General features: G+C 40.0%; 1 protein-coding gene across 1 annotated transcript in view; it reads left to right on the plus strand.

Annotated features, from left to right (window-relative positions):
- Positions 1–19567, plus strand: part of DEUP1 (deuterosome assembly protein 1) — a 48659-nt gene extending 29092 nt beyond the window's left edge. Inside the window, exons 9-12 of the mRNA XM_088140564.1 lie at positions 18–163; positions 3288–3491; positions 16353–16626; positions 19163–19567. Coding sequence (XP_087996690.1) covers positions 18–163; positions 3288–3491; positions 16353–16626; positions 19163–19336 — 798 coding nt within the window. The 3' untranslated portion in view covers positions 19337–19567. The remainder of the gene's footprint in view (positions 1–17; positions 164–3287; positions 3492–16352; positions 16627–19162) is intronic.
- Positions 19568–25908: the final 6341 nt, after the last annotated feature.

A 25908-nucleotide genomic window follows, 5' to 3' on the forward strand; every position in this document is an offset into this window, starting at 1 on the left:
GGCCACGTTTGCTGCAGATAAGGGACCGACTTTATCGGGAAGAGCAGTCCCATCGCTCTGAGGTGGAGAGACTGAGGATGGAAATCTCTGGCTTGACAGAGGAGCTTCATCAGAAGGAAATTACTATAGCAACTATCATGGAAAATGCCGCTGTGCTGGAAAGGCACTTACAAATGGAGTTAGAGATAAACGAGAAAGCGTTAGGAAAACAACAGGTATGCAGACCGAATAAAACGTGGCTGGGGTCATTTGGTCATTGCAGAGATTAACACCCATTGGCATTTGAAAAGCTGTTACTTGGCACGCTTCAAATCAAAAAATGTGATCTGCTGATGTCAAGAAATGGAGCAAAACGTACAGGATAATATAATTCTGGACCTTATATTATTCCAGAATACAAGCTTTTCAGCACTTCTGTATCTGACTTTTTCCCCCCCTGTGACTGGGAGATCTTCCTGAGGTTTTTCCTAGGTAGAATAACTTTTCTAAGCATTGGGTTAAGAAGTAGCTGTTAAAATGTTGGCTTTTTGTGTGCAACTGGAAGTATGGGAGGGAAAGGAGTGTGTTTTCAGGGGCTGGCCCACAAAAGCTTTAAACCGTGAACATAATGATCCACAGTGGTTTATCTCAGAGAGGCACTGGCATTGAGTAGTTCCACCGCTTCTAAAACAGACTCCATGAAACAAGTTTGTGTCTTCTCATAATGATCATTTTAATGTGGTGGGCTAGAAGTTCACATGTATATTTTCTAGATTTAGCAGACCATAGTGACTTCCACCAGTCAATCCTAGGAACTGTACTGTTCAGTGGATTTCCAGTTGTCTCCCTTTCTCAGTTTACACCAGTGTTTCTCAACCTTGGTAACTTTAAGATGTGTGGACTTCCAGCCAGCCATGCTGGCTGGGGAATTCTGGGAGTTGAAATCCACACATCTTAAAGTTGCTAAAGTTGAGAAACACTGGTCTGTACAGACAGACCAAGAGGACCCAGGATCTTCTGGGATACAGGAATTTTGGCTAAAGCAATAACAGCAGAGCTGTCAGGTTCAGCCCAAGAACCACCTTGAGGCCTTCCAGTGCAGAACAGTTCCTTTATTGACTATTATCTAATAGACAGAATCTCGCCAGACTAAACTTATCTACGGCTACTAGAGAATATACTCAGTGAGGCTCTGGGAAGGAGCCAGCCTCATCCTCTTCGTTTTCCTACCGCCTTGTTGCAGACTGAGGAGGTGCTTGCCCTGGAATGTCTCTCCCCCTTCCTGACAACCTTGAAGCTCCATTCCAGAATCTTCCCCACTCCTGTGATCCATCACAAGAGCTGTCAGTGGATGGTGTGTGTGTGTGGTGGAGTGGGGGGGTGTCAAAATCTTCAAGATGTTGGGTGGGGCATCACAGTTCAAGCCCCACTCCTTTTGCAAATGCATTGACAAACATATGGATTGGATTGCAGTGATGTGCCTGTCACCTTGCAGATTTTGAACCCATTCTGTAAATGCCCATCAATTTAAGTATGTAGTAGACATGTTCTCTCAATCTTTCAGTCCAGCTGCTTGACTAGTATCCTGAATATTTCTTCCCCTTCATCCTCTATCCCCCCTCTGTCTCTCTCTGAGGTTTCTGGCTTTAAGGATTCTGAAGAAACAGTGAAAATATATGAGCTTTTTCGATTAAGACTTTTTTGTACATTGTTGTGATATAGAACTTTATGCAACTTACTCCATGATATTTCTAGACTCATGACTGTTTTCCTCTTTCGCCTGCAGCATGGTGTCTTGTGTCAACTTCTGCGGTGGGTTTTGGCCTTCAGTATTCCTGTTTTCGGGTCATTCCTACAGCTCAGGGGTATATCATCCTTCTCAAATTACAATGGGCTTGGTCTTTTTAAGATTTTACCAAGAATTTTGAGGATGAAACTCTATTTTTGTTTGAGAGCTTCAAAGCTTGGAAAGATAAAGGGTTCTAGAAAGCTTTGAAAACCTGGTTTTGGTGCCAGGCCTGGGGTTGATGTTTAGTATTTGTCTAGGACCCTTGTTTTGTTTTGCTGTTTATTAAGTTATTTTAGTGTGGGCTGTATGTCTGATTTGATGTTTCCAGCTGTTTTTATGTTTTTCTAGTTTTGTATGCCACCCAGAGTCCATTGGAGTTGGGTGGCTAATAGATTTATGTTGTTGCTGCTGTTGTTATTGTTATTACATAAATCTGTTATAAACAGTAGTTAAATAAATCATAGCTCTTCCACTGTTTGCCAATTTCCTTTGCCGCTTCCTCACTTTTTCCATGGTCTCCCAAACACACAGCTATACTTGCTCCATTTCTGCAAGAGAGGAATAGCTTTGAAAAACAATTTTTTTCTTGGGTTTATTTCCAATCATGGGAATACCAAGAGGCTTGTAGGGTTCTGTAACAGTTTAATTTATTTACAAAAATACAGACTGAACATAAGAAGAAGTAGAGAGCTTAGGCTAGAGGTGGGACCATCAGGCCCAAAAGTTCCACTGAATTATCCACACATATATTATGCATTTTTTAAAGCTGGGACAGAGAAACCTATGCATAATCCAGCCAGAATGAAGCTTTTAAAGCCCCACTGATTTTGAACCGAGAGAGAGAAATGTGTTGCTTAGGTCCCTACTATTGAATGTGGCAAAATCTAACTTTGATTTTGTCAAGTCCCCGCTTTGCCTCTTAAAATATTTGACTTGGTCATTCTTTTTCATCAGTACCATGATGGGATTTTTTTTTTTTCAGTAGAACCGTGGCAGGATTTTTAAAAGACGTTTTTCCCCCTTTAACGCGACTATATTGCATGTTTATATTTATTTTATCATTTATTAACATTAACTATATAGAAATTTTGAAAGTATTGTTCTGTGTTTGCCTCTGGTGAATGCATAACTTGAGGAAGCATTTTAATGAAAATATTTACAGCTCTAGCAGCCTTCGAGCTCTTTCGTGGCGCTTTAAGGCTTCGAAGGCAAGTGATTCAAATACGTGGAGGGCTTTTTAAAAAACATGGATACAGCCTTGAATACAGGGTTCATTGAGCAAGTGTAATATGTTGTTTTTGTGTTATATAGGCTATTATCTTTTCTACCCATTTGTCTTGCTTGCCGCTTCTAGAGGCAATTCTATTGCTATTATTATTTACAATAAACGCTATATGATTACAAGTGGTATATATATATAGCAAAATTGTTACCTTGTGCCTGTTTCTTTGTAGAATTGCATCAATTCAATTATACCAAAGTTATAAATAAGCTTTTTTTCCCCCTTTACCTTCTTTCCACAGACAATGGATTTATCAAAGAAAGAACACAAAGCCTGTTTGGATTCTGCTGATATGCTGGAGTGTAAGAATGGAAGGTTACACAATGAACTTCTTAAATGTCCAAAGGACACAGACATGCCTTCGTTGGTGACTGCCATTACATACTTTGGAACAAATCATGCCAAGCAGACATCTCTAAAAATGCAGGCAAAGGAAGAGAAGTAGGTACATGATTGTGCACAAGTAATTCTACTTTAGCTCTTAACATTTTTTCTTTATTTTTTTTTCTTTTGTCCTCACTGGGAATGAAAGAGATGGGTATTGCAGTAGCATCACACTTGCCTTGTTGAAGACAACTGCATGTTCATCCTTAGTCCAGCTTTCAGTTTCCAGTAATAACTGACCAAGTGCCTCTGATTTTACATGAAAGCAACAGTTCATCTCCTCGTATTAACTCCTACATTTCAGTAGTTAATATGCAAAACTACTATGCATCTCTGTTGGGAGGTGTTTTTTTACTGATCCATTTTGAGTAGCTGAAAACGTTTCCATAATAACAAAGGTCTTCTCTTCCCCACCCAGGCTTACACAAAGGGAAATGCAAGTGTGGACAGGAAAAAGCAAACTCCAGCTTCAATTCTTAAAGTTTTTATTCTTACCATCATGGGATGGTCATACTAGAGGATGTTTAGAGATGAGCCAAAGCTCACTTTGTAACAGCGTGATGGACGTTTTATTGTCAAGGGGAATACTATAACCCCCAAAGTTCTATTTCTTTACTTCTTTAGTTATGAGATTTATATTTCACCTTTCCTTCAGGAATGGTGGTCTATGTAGGGCTCCCTCCTCCAGTATTTCTCCACAAGAACAACCCTGTGATGTGGATTGGGCTCAGAGACTGTGACTAGCCCACAGTGGACTTCCAAGGCTGAGGTTGGTCTTGAACTGGGTCTCTCTACTCCTGGTCCTACCCATTCTCCACTACATCACCCTAGCTCTCTTCTGTACATCAGGAAACTTTTTTCAGAAGTCACGTAATCTCCTCACCATCACCATCCTGTGTACTACTGAATTCCAGACATAACCATGTGGGAATGCTTCCTTTTTTCTGTCTCCAAATCCTGCCTACAGATCTTTGTGAATTCACTATTAACTGTGCTCTGTTGTCTAAATCCCTCACGGACCCCTCACTCAGCTCTCTCCTGCATCAATAGAGGTTATTCTCCCATTTTGACTCTCTTCCCACCCACCCATTACAGCTTCCCTTCAGCCTCCCCCACCCACTCACAAGCTCATCTTCTCCCATTTGTTGGCACTTGCCCATTCCAATCTTTCCCTTCAGCAGCCGTTCCACCACGTCGGTGCACATGCACTCCATAAACACAGAACGAACACGTTGCAACACACACTCCATATAAGTCAGAGTCAGGGGAGAAAGGAACAATAAAAAGCTGATTTTCCAAGACTGGGCAGGAACCCAGTTGCTCCTGGTCTCCAGTCAGCATGCAGTGAATCAGGAATCTTTTTTCAGAAGTCACACAATCTCTTCGCCATCATCATACTTTGTACTACTGAATTCCAGACATGACCTTGGAATATAGCAGGAGTGGCATGGCAAAATTGCCATGTGATAAGGTTTGTCCAAATAACAGAGGATGGAAAGTCTGCATGCTACTGTCCCAATATTTAGGAGGAAGAAATTTAATTTTTATAAATATAAGCAAACTTTTTGAAGACCAATGTTACATTAAAAGAGTGTGAGTATTTTGCATGTACCTCCTAGTTGGTGGGACGCAGGCAACAGTATGTTGATTTGCATAGTAATCTCTAGATTGGAGAACTTAACTTGCATTGAATAGCATGAGCATGTTGGGATAAAATTGGGTTTTGGCTGCAGTTGAGCCATATGGACCAAAAAGTGCTACAGGTAGTCCTCAGCTTACATCCATTTGTTCAGGGACCATTCAGCGGCACTGAAGAAATGAATGTACGACTGGTCCTTGAAATTCTGGCTATTGCAACAGCCCCGCAGTCACGTGATTGTGATCTGAGTGCTTGTGTGCCTGGCTCACGATTACAACATCACTGGGAGCTGCAGTCATGTGATTGCCATTTGTGACCTTCCCTGCTGGCTTCCCACAAGCAAACACAACAGGGAAGCCAGCAGAGAAGGTCGCAAGTCACTCTAGTAAGTTGCTCCCACTTTTTCTCCTGCCTGCAGCACCCTCCCTGGCCACATGCAGCCTGCACTGGCCCTCCCAGGTCCTCCCCCACAAACTCCGCAGCACCCTTGTGCTCTTTAATGACCCCCAGATCTTGGGGTTTCAGTGGCAACTGGGACTGCCTGTGATTGCTATGGCTAAGCGATGCAGTCACGTGATGTCACACTTTATGACCGCATCAGTTAGTGACAGCAATCCCAGTCTCAATTGCCGTTGTAACCCAGGTACCTATACTATACTTACCTTTAGCAGAATTTTTGCATGGGGGGTGAGGGAGTATAAATAAGTTTGTTAACCTTATCCACACCTTCTTTACCTTACTAAAAATGTGAAAGTCTAGGGTAGGGTAGGAAGATGTGTATTTGTGAAATTCAGAGAAAACAGAAGAATGTAATAGATCTGAATGAAGGTAGTCTGGTCTTGTGGAGTGAGGTTGATGAAGTACATACAGGTTTCACTATAAATGAAGGAGTTAAAATATGTGTCAGCAATTACAAATTGCTGTCATCTAGATTGGTGCATATGAAAATAAGAATTCATAGGTTGGTGCAACATTATACAATGTTTTGAAAAAAGCAATCCAGGGTGATTTTTTCGGTTAAGAAACATGAATATGGGTACATATGGGTAGGTGAGAACCACAGAAAAAGTGATTGGGTCATTGGGAGACCCAAGAATGAATAGTAATGATTATGGTTTGATGAGTATCTACTTAGAAGTTCTCTTTGTTTCAGATAGGTGGTTTAAGCATTAGCCTCTTCACATATACACATGGCAAAAGAATTAATCTAAAAGCAGGATTGATTTGTTTGTTTCTGATGAAAGACTGAAAGAATTAATGAGGATACAAGGGTGATGAGAGGTGTTGAATGGGAAAAACTGAAAGAAATGAGAGTGAAAGTAAAATGACAGCTGGGATAGAAAATGCGAGCCTGTATAAAAAGGTATTAGGAGGTAGATTAATCTTTCCACTGAATGAATGGAAGTGGCCATAAGGAAGGAGAATGTGGAAGCTGCTTGGAGCAAAGTGAAAAGAATTGTGTTACGGAAGAATGTGGAGTTATGCTAATGGGAAATATGAAAAAGGATGCTTGGTAGAACAATGAAGTGAAAGAGGATGCAGATGAAGAAAAATGCCCATAAGAGAATGATTGCTGCACAAAATGAAGATGAAAGAAAGATACTGCATGTGGTGTATAAGAGAAATAATTGCAAAGAACACAGTGAAAGGGGGCTGCTCCCCTGACTGATGTGAAGAGAGCAGGGAGGAGGTATCAGTGGGAGCCAATTAGGCCACTTAAAACACTTACATCTTCCTTCAGCCAGGCCCTGCTACCAACCTGCTTATTTATCCTCTTCAGCTAAGCACTGAAAGCCACTACAGCTGGCACAGGACAGCAGCCATGAGCAAAAGAAGGAAACACCCCTCTTGGTGCAGCATTCAGAAAAAGGAAGCTTTTCTATCAAGACAGGGATGAGCTGCTCTCAGACACACAGAAACAGTATTCACTGCCAGCTTCCCAGCCCCTGCAACCGTGTGAGTGGTGGTGAGATGACTAGTCTTCCAGGTGACCTTACAGCTACTGCAGCATCCAGATCTCCTTCTAAAGTGGACATAGCCAGGCCCATTCCTGCAGAAAAGTGAAGAATTGAGAAAGGTGTGGTAGAGACAGAAGAAACAGCTGCTACTGTAAATGGAGTCTAGAAGGTGTAGGATTGTGGACCCACCTGAACACTTTCTTGCACTGCATGGACCACAACAAGTGAAAATCTTCATGTTCCCTAAAGAGAAGGAAAACAGAAGTTTCTGTCCAATACTTTACTGGCATGAAATCCTCAATGGTGTCCTTCAAAGTAGACCAGACTAGGAAACCAAAGTTATGAATGCTAATACTACTTTTATTATAAAGCTACAGTAACAGAATCTTGCAAGTCTAAATGTACTTTCCCCCTTCCCCCCTTTATCTTCAAGAGAACTAGGGAGGGCTGAGCCTGAGAGGCTTTCTCAAATTACATTTCTGCCTCTGACTCAAATTTCTTTTATCTGACCATTGTCTTGTTTGCGGCTCTTCCTCCTGCTCCTCAAGGTTCTTCCATTACAAATTGTGACAACTGGAGAGGTCACACTTATGTACTCAAACATCTAGAACGTTACATACTAAGTTGGTTGCATACTTTTCCAGTCTAATGTTTCAACCACATTAGGTTCTACAGAAACAAAACACTGGGATACCTGGCTACAAATCTCACATGCTATAAGAAGGCAGCAAATCGCAGAGATGAGATGAGTATGAAGAGAAGATTGCATCAGAGTCCCTTTACTGGCAAAATGTTTCTGAAAAGGCTTGTTGCTACTGTGAGAATGTTTACTACCCAAAATCTAGCACTGGATGGTATTTTAAATCACCTGTACGTGCCAAACAACCAGACGTTTCTTAAAATTGTAGAGCTGATGGCTGAGTTTGATACTTTGCTCCAGAATCATTGCCCAAGAAGTCTACATGTACAACTACTTTGGAAAAAAAGTTTAAAATGTGTAATGGTATCTGGAAATGACTTTGGAAGATGGGAGGGAGAGCCACAGAAAGGACAACTGGTGTGTTAAAGATGTCTCAGCTCACAGAAGAGGGGATGATGTGGGAAATCTTTCAGAAGAGAACCTCCCTTGTTTTCCAGGGAGTAAAAGGAAAGGAGAGGAGATATGCCTCAGTCTTGCAAGATTCTGTTAATATAACCTTACAATAAAAATAGAACAGTACTTCTGGTTGTGCTTCTTGTCTGGACTACTTTGCAGGGCTAACAAAATCAGATCATACTGTTATTGACAACAAAAGTCCAACAGAAGATCATAGTAGTAGATCTGAAGTCAGTGAGCTATTACTTTGCTATTCTGGACTGCACACCTGAGATTAGCCATATAGAACAAATGGCTTTAAGGATGCATTTTGTAGCGAGAGAACCTAGTAAAAATGTCCTTGTGATGGTGATTGCCAGAGCACATTTCCTAGAATTTATTGACACTGAGGATCCTAGAGGGGCTGATATGATAAATGTACTTCTCAGCAAGCTGGAAGACATGAGCATTGCAATAGCCAGTGTGAGGAGTCAGGGCTACGGTAATGGTGCCACCATTAAAGGGAAGAACAGAATAGTGCAGACACAGATCCAAAAATGTCTTTCCTTCTATTCTCCTCTTCCAGTCTGCAAGGAAGAAGCACAGTTGCAGGCAGAACACTGTCAGTCTGCCTGAATATCACACACAGGTATTCCAGGTCCCCTGAGTCACTAACAGATTCTTTGGATAAAAAGTGAAGTCTACCTCAAGTCAAAGTTGGGTCCTGATGACTTCAAGGATATGTTCTCAACAACATGGAAGTGACTTGGAGCTGCTCTTCTCGGATGGTTTTCTTAACTTCCCAGTGAGTCTCATTCCTTCATGGTCTCCTATCCAAGTACCATCCAGACCTGGCCCTGTTTAACTTCTAGACCCCAAACAAGGTTAATTACTGTAAGTATGGCCACCTGCTAATTAATAGGGTAGTGAGGATTAAAGGAAAGGGCAACATAACTTACCTCCGAGTAAATGCATTGCTTGGATTATTTTAATTAGGCGCCATTTATTATATATAAATAGTTCAGTTAAAAAATACTTTTCATTTTTAAAAGCAGGGATCTTTAGGAGTGAATGCCAGCTTTAAAGAAATTGGGAAATTTGGGGGTGGGAAGGTGATGTAAGAGGTGGGCCCACTTAGTAAGAATCGTTTGCTCAATTTTAGGTACTGTGCTTGATTCTTAAAAATGAGTTGTGATTTAGAGATGTGATTTGTGCAAGCCTGCGCCAGCTTTTTAGAAAGCATGTGCTGGATTTGAAGAAGGATATGCTAGCTTTTAATGTTTTTTGAGAGAATGGGGAAACAAGCTAGACATAATTGGGCTCAATCTATGGCAACTGTTTGACAGCACATAGTGACAAGAGCCCCAGTCAGCATTGGACACCTTTGATCTTTCAAACCTCTTTTCATCCCTGTTGCTCTGCTGATGGCAGAGTTTTGAGAATTAACTTGGCCCTGTTTGCTCTTCTCTAATGACACTTTAGGTCACTGTAGTTTATTAGAGGTTCTCTCTGACAAAGCCATTGCAATTACAGCAATTACAGCAGAGGGCAAACCAATGACGCTGTGCGTGCTGCCATTTGTCATGTGTTAAATAAGGGAACAGGCCATTCCATAATAGTCAGAGAACAATTACAATGTGATCATAATAGTCTTTGAGACCCGAAAGAAAAGTCAGATTTGTTGGGATTTGCTCAGCTCTGGAGTTCGGTCAAGCAGCAAAAGGGGCATGGTCTCCGGTGATGGTTTTTTGTCCAAAGCAGAAGGAGTGTGAACAGCTGTAAAATCTGTGAATTTTACAACAGTTGCGTGAAGTCTACCTCACTTCTTGTTATCACTTTCACTGCTTCATCAGTACATAAAATATAAATAGTTAATAATAAGAGAGGATGCACACCGCTAAGTTCTGGACATGAACAGATGAGATTTTCAGAAGATGACAGATACAAAACAAGCTACCCAGATACACCAGACTTTATTCACAGACACCAGCATAGCCCCTACAGTTTCCAAAGTCTTGTGTGAAAGGTATTTTCATCTCTTTTCTTTTCCAAGCAGTTATTGGATTGAAGGCTTGAGTAGATACATGCCCCATCTGTCTTGATGGTGAACATTTTTAACAACAAAGTCCTAGGTGACTTTTTTCACAGTAGCACTTTTCTACTTGTATGCAGAGAAAGCAAATGGTATTTTTGTCTTCAAAGAAATGACTGGTTATCAAAAGTACAAATTAAGGCTTACAGTAATAGGATGCAGAAATTGTTTTTCCTCAACTCTTTTTCCTACACTTAGGTGTCCTCCATATTCCCACTGGCTTAAAATGTTGTGTGTCCTTCTCTGGCAGTGCACAAAGCTAGGGGTTTTGGGGCTGGAGCCCCCATGCCATGGTTTTGCCACAGGCCATTTCTTGGTTAAAAACCTGCCCAGCTGCTATGCTATTCTCTTCCTTTCATTTTCTTTCATTTTCTTTTCAAGAGTTGGGAGAGTACAAAATGTCCAACATCAAATTTCCCATCCTTGTTACATTTTTTTTTTCATTTTACCAAAGCTCAAAGTTTCCTTTGACTTACAGAGGCTCATTAAGGAGATTTTTAAAAAATACTGAAATCAAATTCTTTTATGCTTTTCTAAACCTTGGAAAGAGATTTCCTTTGTGGGATAATATCATATTGTAAAGACTTCCTAGCATGCCACCCTGATTTTCCTCCCAATATTAATTTTAAAAGCCATATAGAATGTGTTAATACTATGTAATAAAAAGGTAAGGGGAGGGAGAGAAGCCAGTGTGTGATGTAAACGGCTCAGTAGGAAATTATTTTAATAAGCAGTCTGAATTACATCTTCCATTTCAGCTCTTTCTCTCATGCCAGTTGCAATTTTGAGAGGTTTCATTAAAAGTATTTCAGCACTGGTATAGTTGAAAAGTTGCATCATTTCAAGCAGTACCAAACGAAGGAGTATCGCATGATGGGAAAAGAGTACAAAATATAATCCATACATAGTAGAAAAACAATCTGTAACTGTATTGTTGGGTCCTCCTCCTCCTCCTCCTCCTCCTCCGCAATTACATACTGAATTATATAACATTTAACAGCGATAAGCAGTGTTGAAAAATCATTTTCAACCACTTTCTCAAAATAAAAATGGCACGGCTTGGGATCTTGTTTAAATAATATAACATATTTACACAGTAACAGAATAGCTACCATTTACAATGCAATAGCTGTAGTTGCCTACTCAAGATTGTCTCTTAATTCAGTGGGCTTCATTTATTTATATGGTTTATATACTGCTTTAGTCTGACTGAGTCTAAGGAATATACAGTTAGGGCAAAAGTGTATAATATACCAGTGCAAAATACTAATAAAAACAATACATTATATATGACAGTTTTGCATAAAAACCATGTTCAGATGTGTTCATGACCACATCTCATTCTACATGTATATGTGTCTACAGTTTCTCACCCAGGAAGCCTTTTGATAGAAGGTCTCTTTAGTAGTGAGACCAATGCACCACTTCCAGCTAGATCTCCAGCTCTAATCTTCATTGGGCTCTTGATGCAGGCCATGGTTCCAGCCCCCTTATGACTGGAAAGCTCTTCAGTCACAACTTGATCTTCAACCCCAGTAGCACTACACTCTGCACGGATCATGTCCCTTTGTAACTAAATCTTACAACTAACCCCACCAGAGAGTGGAATGGCAGCCCTGGGAATGTCTTTAACTCACAGCATCCAATAGTCTTGCCCTTTGGGAACCTCCTTGCCTGGTATCTCAGTGTATGGTAACAGTCTCAACAGACCAGTGGGTGCTTGCATCAAGAATGGATGTTATCTAGAGTTCAGAGCATTCACCAAAGCATCTGTTATTGTTCCCTGCCCACCCATCCACCCACCTTTTCCCAATGAGGCATATCCATGACTATACAAATGAGCCTGTCCTTTCTAGATACTAGGGCTGGGACATTTACACACAGTATTTTAAATAGCATGGAGGCTCCAGCCCATTATAACTTCAAGGTTTAAATAATTATCTCATAGGAATGAAATTTTAAATGGTGCCTTTGGCTTCCATTTTGTTCCATTTTGTTCTTCTCATAATAATCAGTGTTTCACAACCATTGACCTCCCAAATGCTTATTGTTGTATTTCCATTGTGAATGGCATTTGCACTTCCAGTTGGCTTGCGCAGCCTCCCAGTACTGGGTTCTTCTCTTTGGGTTAGCCCCAGTGATGGTTTGCTTTAGCTTATGTGGTGCAGCAGCTTCCCCTTATTTACAAGGTTTAAACCTCCCATCTTATCCCCCCCCCGCCGCCAATTAACAGTAACAATGAGCTCGTGGGGCGGGGAGGGTAAAGGGATGCAAGATTTATGGTATATATTAACCACACCATTGTCCTTTGTCTTCCTACATTCAGAAGGAAACTGGTGGTATTTCTAGCTTCCATTTGAGTGGCCTAAATAGTTCCACTCAGTGGCAAATTGAGTTATGCACCTTCTGGATTCTTTCTTAAGCTTTTCTAAGTGGAACAACCAACCATTTGACTACTCTACTGCTTGTGTTGCATGAGTCAACTTGCTGAAGTTTCTGTTGCTGGCTTGAAGGACATGTAGAGATGTGAAATTGGTATTTTTTAATTTTTTTTAATTTTGCTTATATATCAAATGCGTTATTCATTTAACAGTGATACAGGTGTTGTCATTGCTGCCATTTTCCAATACTGGCGCCATAGGTTAGAAAAGGCTATCTGCCTTTTTGGAAAATACTAATTTAAATGGTCAAAATACAGATTATGCACAAATTTTGGAGTCCCAAATGTTTTCTTCACTTGGACTGCAAATCTCTAGATGAGCTAAGTTTTCTATATCACTTTGCTCTTGTCTAGCGGTCATCCAGAATTTTGCAGCTCACATTTGGCAACTGTAGCCAAATCCTGGAAATCAAGTGCATTGTGATTCTGGCTTTGGCTTTGACTTTGACTTTGGCTTTTGATTTTTTAAAATTTTTTAAACAATTCATTATGCTTTTCTCCCCAAAACTATTGTTAAATTATCAGAGATTGAACAGAAGCAGGTGAGCCAAACTATTGTTGCTAGCTTATTTTAACTCTAGGGCATCGTTTATTTTATGATGAATGAAAACCCTGTTTTTTCTATTTTAATTTGCTGTTCCGTTACCATGGCAATTATGCCAAGCAAGGAATGGCAGTGGATATGTTTGGGATAACAAAAATAAAAAACGTGTTGGGCTTTGGGAAGATGGGGGTAGGTAATTGGCAATTTCCAGATGCCATGCTAATGTGTTTCTGCTATTTATAGTCACTCTTCTTGATAATGTTTGCCCAGTGGGGGGAAAACACAAAAATAAATGGATAGAAGTAATTTTCCTTGTCTTATCTGTATTACAGATGTTTAAAATTTGGAGCAGGGGTTCTTAACCTTTTTGTGTCATGGATTCCTTTGAGAGTCTAGTGAAACTTTGGAGAGAATATCAGCCATGCCCAAGTTGTACATCCTCCATATGTACTGGGAATATGACATCTAACATTCCCAGCTGACACAAGAATTTGGGGCACTGTAGTCCTTCCACATCTGGAGGACATTGGGCTGAGAACAGCTGGCATATACTTTCCATGAAAGATACATTATGAGATGGATAGCTGGTTTGTCGGAAATTTCTTCATACCAGGTTAAATTGATTTGCAGTAGATTCAGGGTAAATGCACAAAAGAACTTCACATAATACAACTAATTAATGGATTTTATGGGCATACGTACTGTATCTTCTGGACATATTGAAATATTTCAAGTATCAGAATTCCCAGCAGATCAGCATAGCGGGGTTCCAGCTGGCTGATGTAGCTGTTTTCAATAGATTGATTATCTAGCTCTTTTAAAGGAAGATAGCTCTTTTAAGGGCAGTTAGCCAAAATAGGACTATCTAGGCTGACAACACAGGATGCCCAATAGATAGCAGCAAAGAAATACAGGAACAGCTCTAGCTATATCCTACTATTAGTGGGCTTTTAGAATTTTACAACTTTGAACTGGGATCCTTAGCCAAGAATCATTCAATATAAACCTAGTATATAAGAGAAAAGTTCCTTATCTAAGCCCCCTTGGCAGCATATGGTCTCCAAAAACGTTGAGAGTAGCCCTTACAGATTGACAAAAGTTGTTACCCAACTGTAATTTTAATGGGATAAAAGGGGAAAACAATAATCTTCTTAATGATGATTCTGTTAGAGTACTTTTTATTGTATACTGCTGAGGGACTTTACAGGATTAGAGAAGGTTCAGAGGAGGGTAGTGAAGGTGATACAAGGACTTGAGGAGATGCCCTGTGACAGGAGGTTGAAGGAACTTAGTAATTTCAGTCTGAAGAAAAGAAGACTTAGGGGAGACATGACATCAGTGTTCAGGAACATAAAGGGAAACTATAGATAAGATGGACAAGAATAATTTTTCATGGCCCCCTAAACTAGGACCAGAAATAATGGGTATAAGTTTCAGCTACCCAGATTTCATTGAAATAGAAGGAAGGACTTCCTGACAGATCTGTACAGGAGTTGAATATTCGACCTACAAAGGTTGTGGGTTCTTTATCTCTGGAGGTTTTAAAGATGAGGTTGGAAGCCATCTCTCCTGGATAGTTTATTTAGTTTTCCTGCACATTGCAGAGGGCTGGACTAGATGAGCCTGGGAGTCCTTTCCCATTCTATAATTCTATGATTTTATGAAATAAAGAAACCAGATCTACTGATCCAACCCAGTAGGGTTCTTTTTCTATTACATCACATCCTTTAAATAAAGTTGTACAATCCCCAGATACACCCAGGTATCAAAAGGTGCACATTAAAAAAAAAAAAAAGCAAATATCACAGAAGAGATTTCAATTCATTTGGGTCCATGGGAAGGCAATATTTGTGTTAAAATATCTGATTCCCATATTCCTCTTACTAAGAATTGTCACCTACAACCTGCTTCTTCTTTTTTCTGTTCAGTGCCAATAGGATGATCAGCCTTCCATACAAAATGAAGAGAGAAGGTCCTATAAAGCAGGAGAAAGCAAAAATTGCATTGCAAGTTATTGGCAAAGAACGCCAGCAAAAACCAGTTCATGTTGCCAACATTAATAATTCTCTCTGTAATCATTTGTGACCCCTTCCTGAGCGTGCCAGCTAAAACAGACTTGATGTTTCCTAGATTGTTAAAGGATTTCTTTCTCAATTTTTGCTTCTGCTCAGAAATGAAATAGACCAATCTTATAAGGATCATCAAACAACCATCTTTAATTTTTTAAAAAAAAACTTTTGACACATTTACAAGCTCTTTAAATGTTTTGGAGAGACTCCTATCAGAATTGTACTGTCTTCACCAAGTGAATGTAGTCAGTAACAATGCATGGCAATCTCTAAAGCTCTAAGCAGTGCAGGGCATTGTGAAGTCTCTGGTAGGCCAAACCATAGGACATCTGATTGGGTGGTGGTGGGTTACCCTATGGGGCTCTGTGTGTTTGGGTTGGTGGGCTGTAAGCAAGCCTCTAGTCTAATAAAAATGACAGACTTATTATCGAACGCAAGGTCTTGCTAATAGACATTTCTCTGCTTTCGCAGAGTTCTAATCCACACATGTATTCATAGAGGGGACCCCAAGGAGGTTGTATCAAGCTAATTCTGTTGGGCATATCTTCATGTATTAATCTAATCAGTCAGTATTTCAGCCAACTTCTCAGAAATGAGCCAAAGGATCTATGCATCGTTTAAGCATTGTTTCATTCATTGTCATAATGCCAAGACTGATAGCAAAATGCAGTAGTGCTGCATTGTGATAAACAGAAACTATTTGCTTCAAATGTTCCTCCTAGCAATATCAGAAAATGCCAGTTATGCAGTGCAGATAGAGTCCAAACTTCAGTCTCCAGTTAAAAGGAACTAAAAGGGTATGGAAGACTACTTCCTATGACAATCCTGAGTTACATCAGCCAGTGGGATGTCTTTGTTCATATAAATGTTGTTTAGCTGGACTTTCTGAGCAACCTTCCATTCAAGTGTATATTTTATATCTTTTATGTGAAATTAGTATGTTGGAGTATGGAATGCTTTTTTTTCCTGCCACATGTATGTTGTCTGGTATTCCATAAAACAAAACTGGATGGAGCGTTTAGTACAAAGTATTTTGCTTGTTAACAACATTTTGAGGCCCTGACTGGTCACCATAACCTTGTAAACATTTTGCTCTTTTAGGCCTGTGCAGAATTCAGTCCAGTCTGCAATCTATGAACATTTTAGACACTATCGAACGCAGGTTCCTGTCTGGCATGGCCAACAGGACATTATTCTTGAAAGCAATGGCACTTTACCTCCTCAAAGATCAAGCAGAGATTGTGTACCTGTAGCTGATGGTAGATCTCCATCCCCGCTGGAAGCACTCCCACCATTTTATGGCACTTCCTTTCCTGAAAGGAATAAATCTGATACATTGCTGAACCATGTCTACATTGTGGAAGAAAGTCAGACGGTAATTTATTGTTTTGCTTTATAAGAGAGTGATCAATATTCACCCAGGGAGCCAAGGGATGACAATCTTTTTCAGCTAGTGGGCATAGTTGAAACTTTTAAGAGTATCTTGTGGGTCCTCCCACAAAATGACAGCTATGAGGAACTTGTGTATTCACAAGTGACTGCTGCGATAGGCCTCTCAGTCTGACTAGGTCCATTTATCAACATGCAAATTGATGGCATTGCTTCCTCTACCTTCTTGTGCTCCCCAAGATGTTCCTTCATCCCCAGCTTCTCTTTGTTTGTTTTTTTGCCTAGAAAGGTTCACACACTTCCAAACACAATATTCAGCTCACCCTTTCTATTTTATAAGAACTCCTCTGTGGAGTCTGCTAAGCTCGTACCATGCTAGTTGCACAATTATTTATTTAAAACCTTCAAATATGGGTTAGCAGGGAACTGGTTCACACCAAGGGAACTGTGTGTGAACACATTAATGCTCAGAGACATCACATTGCCTGTCCCTGCTCTGAGTGACATTGTCTGTAATAATTCACATACACTGCTAAGTGAAATCCCCCCAAAATAAGGCTGTTTATGCAAATAATAATAATAATAATAATAATTCAACCCCCTTCCGCCCTGTAGATTCTGCATTTTCTGAAAATCTATTTCTGAGTTGGAATATGTCATAAAGAAAATTAGGTAGGGAAAATTCTGCCCCACTATATGAGCAATATTACACTTGCACAAATTTGGATGTAGCCAATTTATACTCCTCCTCCTACTGCCCTCCTCTATCAAAGTGACAAATGAGGTTCAGGGTAACCTACTCCTGACATCTGTTGCAACAGCAGATCACTGTTGCATGGTGGATCCCCAGTTCTAGCTGCCTCTTTGAATTGTGGGGCTAAACAGATAATGGAGATTAAAAAGAGGGAGAGAACAAACCCAAGCACTACATCCTATTATTTCAGAGTGGTGCCTTCTAGTATTCTCGAAGCAAGAGACCTTTTTGTTTCAGTAACTTATTTTTTATTTCACAATATTTATAGTCCACCCCATTCCTACAGAACTCTGGGCAAGTTGTAAGAGGGCTAAGCAAATAAAATAAACAGTATGCAAAAATAAAATATAACATTTTTTTAAAAATGAACAATCATCATCATGGGCACTCATAAAATGAAACAAACTAAGGGACAGATGCACACTGGAATTGGGTTGCTTTGCTCTGCTTACAAAATACCAGAAAACAATTAAGAGTCAAGAGGATAGTCAGTTAAAAGAAAAAACCCTTAAATCTGCAATCAGCCTAAATTAAAGCCTTTTGTAGAATTAAAAAAAAAATTCCTTTGCCTTTTTTAAAAGGTATTTAAATATTCTACTCTATCTATCCTATTTCAGATTGAGGTTTGTATCCTTTTGGTATCATAGAAGTCTCACAATTCGATGTTCTTTGCTTGATCACTGGATGATTCTCCAGGAAGCATTAAATTTGCTCTGCTGAAAAATGTCACATTACTGATAATATCCAAAGTAATATAAAAATTATATATGCTGATTAATTTGTAATGGTTCACTCATGCACATGAGATCACTTAATTCTGCATTAAAAAAATGAGAAAATAGATATGTAAAAACCTAACTTAGATATAGACAATTAATAAATAAATAACAGTATATCGTAGGCTTGGAATGATGCTTACCCCAGATAGGATTGCTATCTCAAACAGCACAGGTATACTCTTTTTCAAAATAAAAATAATGTGAACCGAGTCTCAAAGATTAAAACTTACATCAAGCTTCAGTAATATTAAAATACTGATGCATTTGCATTTTTATATGGATGTAGTCAAACACTCTTAGACATACTTCTTCAGATTCAAGGACAGTAATATTCCAATTTAGACCTGACTCGGAGTGAGCAATTAACCCACAAGGAGGGTCCCCATCTGAAGTAAAGTGTACTATTGCACTCAAGTGATGAAATGGAGCAACATTTACATTCAAGGCTGCAAAGCTAATCGGTTATAACATAATAGCAATATTTATTTTGGTATTTCAGGTTTTCATGCTCATTCCTGATTAATGTTCTATTGACTTCATGAGGCCAAAATAAATAAATACATACATACATACATACATACATACATACATACATACATACACTGCAGCAGGATGCAGTTAGAAGAATGGAGAAGAGGCTGTTTATGTGAACACCCTTCCCTTTCCATCTTGCAGACTCTTTCTGGACCTACTTCAACTGAATGTAATGTTAAGGCTATCATATTTGGGCTGCTAGACATCTAACAGCCACTAGACGGCAGCAGAGAGATAACAGAAAACTCTTTATACACTTTGCTGCCATCTGGAGGTCCTCTGGATTTGTGCAGCCCAGATATCATTGGAGGGGGTGTAGACACAACAGGATCTCCGTCAAGATTGAATGTCTAAGAGATATAAACCAGGCATACTTGCAGCAATGGCCCTGGGCTAATAAGAGAAGCTGCCTAATTATACCTGTCTTCATTGTGCCAATTCTTTGTGTCGTTTAGCCTTCCCCAGAGACTTTGTTTCCCGCTGCTGCAGCAGAGAAATTCCTACAGGAGGAAGAGAGGCGAGCAAAAGACTTTGAACAGGTTTTAAACTCTCACATTGAAGAACTGCAAAGGCAATCAGAGAACACCTTAAAGAGCTACGCCACTCTCAAGCGAAGCTACCCCAGATGAGCCTTTAAAAAAAAAAAAAGAACTTAAATTGTACAGACGATCCCTGCACCAATCATCAGCTACCATTTAAAAAAAAAACTTTATTCAAAGAAGTTTTTGTAATGTGAGATTTTATATCGTTTCGCTGTGGATTTCATTTCAACATGAATTTGGAAGATTGTATATCGAAAGGTCTAAAAGAAAATCTGGAAATTAAATATGAACACTTTTTAATTTTCAGTGCAAATCAAATTCTGTCTCTTATTTGAAATATTGCATCCAAAACGTTCTATTAAACCAGTTCAAAATGGTTGCAATGCTGGGAACAAAATTCAAACTAATGTGGATGTTCTGTGTCTCGTCAAAACAAGAAATAGTTTCAGTTATTTTGGCCATGAGTAACAACAGGGATTCAAAACAGACCTCTAGGGATGCATAAATCTGGATGACCACTAGATGGTGGCAAAGCAGTACAGAAAATCTATTTCCTTGCTGCGATCCATTCATTGTCTGCATTTCTGCAGCTCAGATATGGTGGCATTAACCCTAGCCTTCCTTTAATTCAGGTACAAAAATAATTTGCCCTGGAGAATTCTAATTAAATAGAATGGGAGGAGAAAAAATACTAATAGGATGATTCTGTGTTTCTGCTCTTTCAAACAAGACACAGACCTTTCAAATCAATTACCTCCTTCAGGGCAGGCGATAGAAAATATGAAATTCTACTTGGTTCATTAAGGGGTTGCTTTAATAAATGTTTTAAAATATCTTTTCTAGATCTGTATTGCCTATATCTACAGATAACTCCTCATCTTGGATGAGTTGGGTAGCCATATAAATGAATGAATGAATGAATGAATGAATGAATGAATGAATGAATGAATGAATGAATGAATGAATGAATCTTGCAGGAATGAGAAAGGAAGGAGGGATGGGACAGCCAGGATGACAGTAATAAGTGGGGAAGTAAAGGTACCGCCATCCTCCCTAGCTCTGATCTCAGGAATGAAAATGCAAATTGGAGTCTAAGAAGGACCTTTTCAATACAGGACACAACTGAGAAATATGGGCCAAGTCCTACATCAGCACTTGAACATCCTTCTGTATCTGCTGGAACTCCCATTAGCGATAGATCTGCCCCTTTTTTTATTATTGGTCACAGATGTTTAGACTGGATTTGGCATTTTTATCCACCTATGAAGTCCTTCCCAAGGACCTGGGACAGGCAGATGTTGTTTGATTGGGTTAAAGGTATCATCACAGGATGGAAGCTGTTCCAAGTAAAGCTGCCTTTTGCAGTTGACTGATGGTGATTTTGTCAGTGCCGATGGTCTTCAAGTGGGGCTCCAGATGTTTTGGGATTGCACCCAAGGCACCTGTAACTATTGGTAGTATCTTTGCTTTCTTTTGCCACAGTCGTTCTACTTCTATTTGCAGGTCTTTGTATCTTGTGATTTTCTCCAGTTCTTCCTTTTCTGCTGTCTCCAGGTATTCCAGTGTCCACTATCCAGACGTTTTTGTCTTTCTTATCAACAGTTGTTAAGTCTGGGGTGTTGTGTAGCAGATGCTTCTCTGTTTGAATTCTAAAGTCCCAAAACACTTTAGCTTCTTCGTTTTCTATTACTTTGGCTGTTTTGTGGTCTCACCAGTTCTTGCTTGGAGGCAAATGGTATTTCTTGCAGATATTCCCATGCACCATTGTTGCTACTTTGTCATGCCATTGTTTGTAGTCAGCCTGTGCGATCCTTTTGCAACACTGTCCACTGTTTCTTCAGTTTCTTTGCAGAGATGGCATTTGCTATCTGTTGCTGTCTTCTCAATTCTGGCTTCGTATGCATTTGTTCTTAAGGCTTGGTCTTGTGCAGCCAGAAGTAGCCCCTCTGTCTCTTTCAACTTTCCTGCTGTTAGCCATTGCCAGGCCTTGTTGTTATCTGCTTTGCCTGCTAGTTTTTTTGTGTACTGGCCATGTAATATTTTGCCTTGTCTATGTCTCTTTTCTATTCTTAGTTTGGTCTTTCTCATAGGCCAGTTTGGTTGCTTTGGTATTCAGGAAGCCTTCATGGTGTACTAGCTTCAGTGCATCTTCTTCGCTGCCCTTCAGATATTCTTCTAATGCCCTTTCAACTGTCTGGTGTACTTGTACCATTCCATGCCCACCTCTGCTCCTTGGTAAGTAGAGTCTGTTTACATTGCTGAGTGGGTGAAGGGCATGATTCATTGTCATTATTTTTCTCATCTTCCTACCCAGAGCTTCTAGTTTTGCTTGAGTCAAGTCCACTATTCCAGCTGTGTATCTAATGACTGGAATTGCCCAGGTGTTAATCGCCTTGATGATATTTCCTCCACTGAGTTTGGACTTTAAGATCTTCTTCACTCTCATGATGTATTCACTCCTAAGCATACTGGCTGGGGAATTCTGGGAGCTGAAGTCCACACATCTTAAAGTTGCCAAGGTTGAGAAACACTGCAATAGCGAGCAGCTGCTTTTATTATTTATCCAAGGAAAGTTTTGGATCCTGCGGGCACCTCTGGCACTTTGGATCATAAAATCGTAGAATGTAAGGGTGCAAGAGTACCTTGGAGATCATCTAGTCCAGGGTTTCTCAACCATGCTGGCTGGGGAATTCTGGGAGTTGAGGTCCACACGTCTTAAAGTCACCAAGGTTGAGAAGCCCTAATTAGTCCAACCCCTACCCAGTACCAGAATTACAGAACAGAACTTGTGCTGATCCTAAAACACAAGAGGTGGCTATGTAGGTGCGTAGTTCTGCACGTGGGGAAGATATTCGATTTATTTATAAAACCAAAGGAGCCAAATCTATAGATAGAAAAAGTTTATCATAAAAGGAAAAGAAGGAAAGGTAACAAGAACCCACAGAGTGCCAAATAAAATCAATACAGTATAGACAACCTAGTTAAGCTAGTTACTTATTATCTTTTTTTAATGAGGTTTTGGATTTCAGCCTGTGTGTTGCAAACGTTTATATTTGCTGAGGCTAAGTTTCCACAAACCACCTTTGTTTCTATACTTACATGTATATGAGTGCGTGAAAGAGCAGTTGGTGTGTTAAAGAACAGTTTGTGAGTATGGATGCAAACAGAGGATCCATTTTATAAAGGGGGGGCTTAGTTTACAAAAAAGAATTTTAATCAGAGATTATTAATTTAATGATAATTCACTTGTCCTGAGCTTGCCTTTGGGGGAGGGGAGGTATGGCTTCTAACTACATATGTATGTGGGTGTATACACAAACATGATTAAATGTATCACATGAAGACAATCTTACAGATTGGATTCAATGGGAGCTGGTAATCACCAAGGTAGAGAAGCTGCATAACGTACAGGAGTTTTGTGTGCGTGTTTTACTCCAATCTTTTGGAGGGGAGGAGAAATTGTCTTAAATGTTAGGATGTCTTCCTTTCAAGTAAATACGGTAAAATGCAGGGCACCTGAAATTAACTGAGCTGATAATCTCAGCAGAAGAGAAACGTTAAAGGAGTCCATGGCAAATCTCCAGAAGGGGCAAAGTCCATAATATAGTAATAATAATAATTTATTAAATGCATATGCCACCCAACTCCCTTCTAGTTTGGGCAGTAGAGCCCGAGGCCAACCTTATACGTGGGCATGTCTGCAAATTCTTTGAACATAAGCCACAATAGAAACAGAATTTGTGATTGTTGCTGTCCTCATCTTTGCAAACTCAATTATCCAAAACTCATTCCAATATATAAAATAGGTGGGTCTTGACTGGTAAGGGAGAGATACCGGAAGCTACTTTCAGCCAAGTCAGACTATGGAGTCAGCTAACCCAACGTTATTTAGACTGACCAACGAGTCCCAGAGAGAAATTGGTGTAGATTTGCCCAAAGTGAACTGCCATCGTAGAATCATGGAGGTCATCAATGCAGGATTCCCTACACCTGTGTTTCTTAAATTCTTTGCTCTCACGACCCCTTCCCGCTTTTAAAAATTATGGAGGACCCCAAACAGCTTTTGTCTGTATGGTTCATTTTAATCGATATTTACTGTATTAAAAATTAAAATCGATGCATTTGTAGAATATTTATTTATTTTTTGAATCATGTAAAAATAACCATATGAAAACCATTAGATATGAACATAACATTTTTCATGAAAAAAACTAATTTTTTTAACAAATAAAAAATAATAATGGGCAGAGTGACATTGTTTAAAATTTTTGCAAATATCTTCAATATCTGGCAAATAATTTTGATTTTGCAGACTCTGAAGGAGTCTTGGGGGACCCCTGGCGGTCCCAGATAACCACTGCACCACACCGTCCCCAAGAGATGACTCTCCAGCCTCTGTTTGAAGGCATTGAAGGCACCACATGCAGGGAGGGTCCAAAGATCATTAGAAGCCATGGAAAAGAGGAATAGAAGTTCAAAGGGAAGAAAAATATGCAACTCTCCAAACACAGTCATGCCGGAAATCTTTACATGAAGACACAATTCGTTGGGGAATTGCAAGACACATGTCCAGTTAATAATGAAAGAGGCCATAAAGGGGTTTTATGTTTATGCACATATACTGCAAAATGAATGGAGCTTCAATCACACCATCGTGGCTGCCATCTTGACTTTTTTGACCACACCCTGTGGACACTCTGGCCGGGAAGGTGGATTTACAAAAAATGTCAGATGCATTTAACCTTTTAAAGGACGGTGAGAAAAAGAGGAGAAGGGAAGGGAACTACCATGCCTATGTATTACCAATTCATTCTGCAAGAAAACAATTTCAGCCATATCAAAGCCTCAACAACCTCTTAAATCAGTGTTTCTCAATCTCGGCAACTTTAAGATGGGTGGACTTCAACTCCTAGAATTTCCCAGCCAACATGCTGACTGGGGAATTCTGGGAATTGAAGTCCAGACATCTTAAAGTTGCTAGGGTTGAGAAACGCCATCTTAGATCAATCTGAAGTCCCAAGATTGATGCAAAACCTTCCCACCCCCCTTTCTAAATGGCCATCAGAGTCTCTCCCACTATGGCTACCAACTAAACTGTAATTTTTATTGTTATAGATATTTGAAATATTTGAATATATAGGGGTCTCAGTATGTGGCAATGCCAACTGTGTCTGAGCAAAAGAAGCCAGCCCTGTTTAGTATTTGGATGGGAGACCACTAGTAAATCCTAGGTTGTAGCTCAGACTGGGAAATTTAAAAAAAAAAAATAGGAAAAGACAGTGACAAACTACTTTCATGTTACTGCCAAGAAAACCCCCTTAATGTTTCTGTTTCTTCACCAGGAGCTGAGCTGAATTCAAAGGAGGCTTCACTGTTTAAGTATATTTATTATATTTAATAAGTTTAAATTACTTCTACTTTGTTCTGGTATAGGGGCCTCCTGGAGGGGGTCAAGATGGCAGCCAGATAATCAAACTCCTACCTGTTTTTTATGGGTGTTTCATGTGCAACACCCATAAAAAAAGAGTTGGGGGTTTGATTGCACAATGGTGACCACCATCTTGACTTTTTTGACCCCCCTGCAGGTCCACCTGCCTTGGTGCCACCTACCTTTCAGGGCGAACATGCACATCAAAGACCAAGTGTGGCTCTTGTTCCTCCAACCGCAGCACATCCTGCCATGGAATTACCCGGCTGCCCTTCCAAGGGATTTTCATGCCAACCGTCCGCGGCACCTTCACCCCGAAGTGGAGATCTGAGGGGGGCAAAGGACAGTTTAGCCCAGCCTTCGAAGAGGGCAACGCTGAGCTGCCTTGCCCAGACAGATAACTGTATCCCACGTTTTCCTTAGTGATGTGACGAAGCCCAGAAATTACGTGGACGCAGAACAAAGGTACCGCCCAGAATTGCCAGGTATTTCTGACAGCATATACGGTTGTGCCTCTCCCAAGAAAACGGTCTGTGGGACGCTCGAAGACCGAAATAATAACTGAGCGATAAAAATAATGAGCCCCTGCAGGAGATGACTTTTAGAGTCAAGGAGATGGGCTCTCAGAAAGGGATGTGACCTAACTTCAATCGGCACCTGAAGGTTACTACCCAAAATGCAGGCAGAATGTTGTATTATTCAAAAGGGGAGTCAGAAATGGGGAAAGGAACAGCCATAGCCTCGAGCGCTTGCTGACTCACACGAGGCAGACTTTTGTAAATTCAAGGTAGCACTAATTACAGACCACGTGTTATTCATCTTACTTCTTTAGAAAGCACCTGTTCTCCAGCAAACATGTTACTTTCATTTCTAATCTGTACACGGTGTTTTTGGACGGCTCACCTCAATGCCATTTACAAGCCCTGGAAAGGGTACTGTAGACGGTACTCAACAGTCCTCTGAAATCAACTAAACGGAGAGAGAGTGACTTTGATGGGCACCCACTGAGCCTTATTGCCAACAAGTGATTCAAACACAGGGCTTTCTGCTTCCTCTGACACTTCACCTATTCCACTGTTCAGTTTTCTACAATAATCAGAGAACTAAATTACTGGCTCCATTCACACCACACCTGGTGACAGAATTCATCCTTTTTCTGGTTCCACTCAATACATTGAACCATAAACTTACCAAGAAGCCTCAATTCACACAAAGCACTCATACATAAAAA

Source organism: Python bivittatus, unplaced genomic scaffold (assembly GCF_059951505.1).
Source record: "Python bivittatus isolate LINGU-HERP-01145 unplaced genomic scaffold, Pbiv_v1 ctg000340_np1212, whole genome shotgun sequence".
In the NCBI taxonomy this organism is placed as follows: Eukaryota; Metazoa; Chordata; class Lepidosauria; order Squamata; family Pythonidae; genus Python; species Python bivittatus.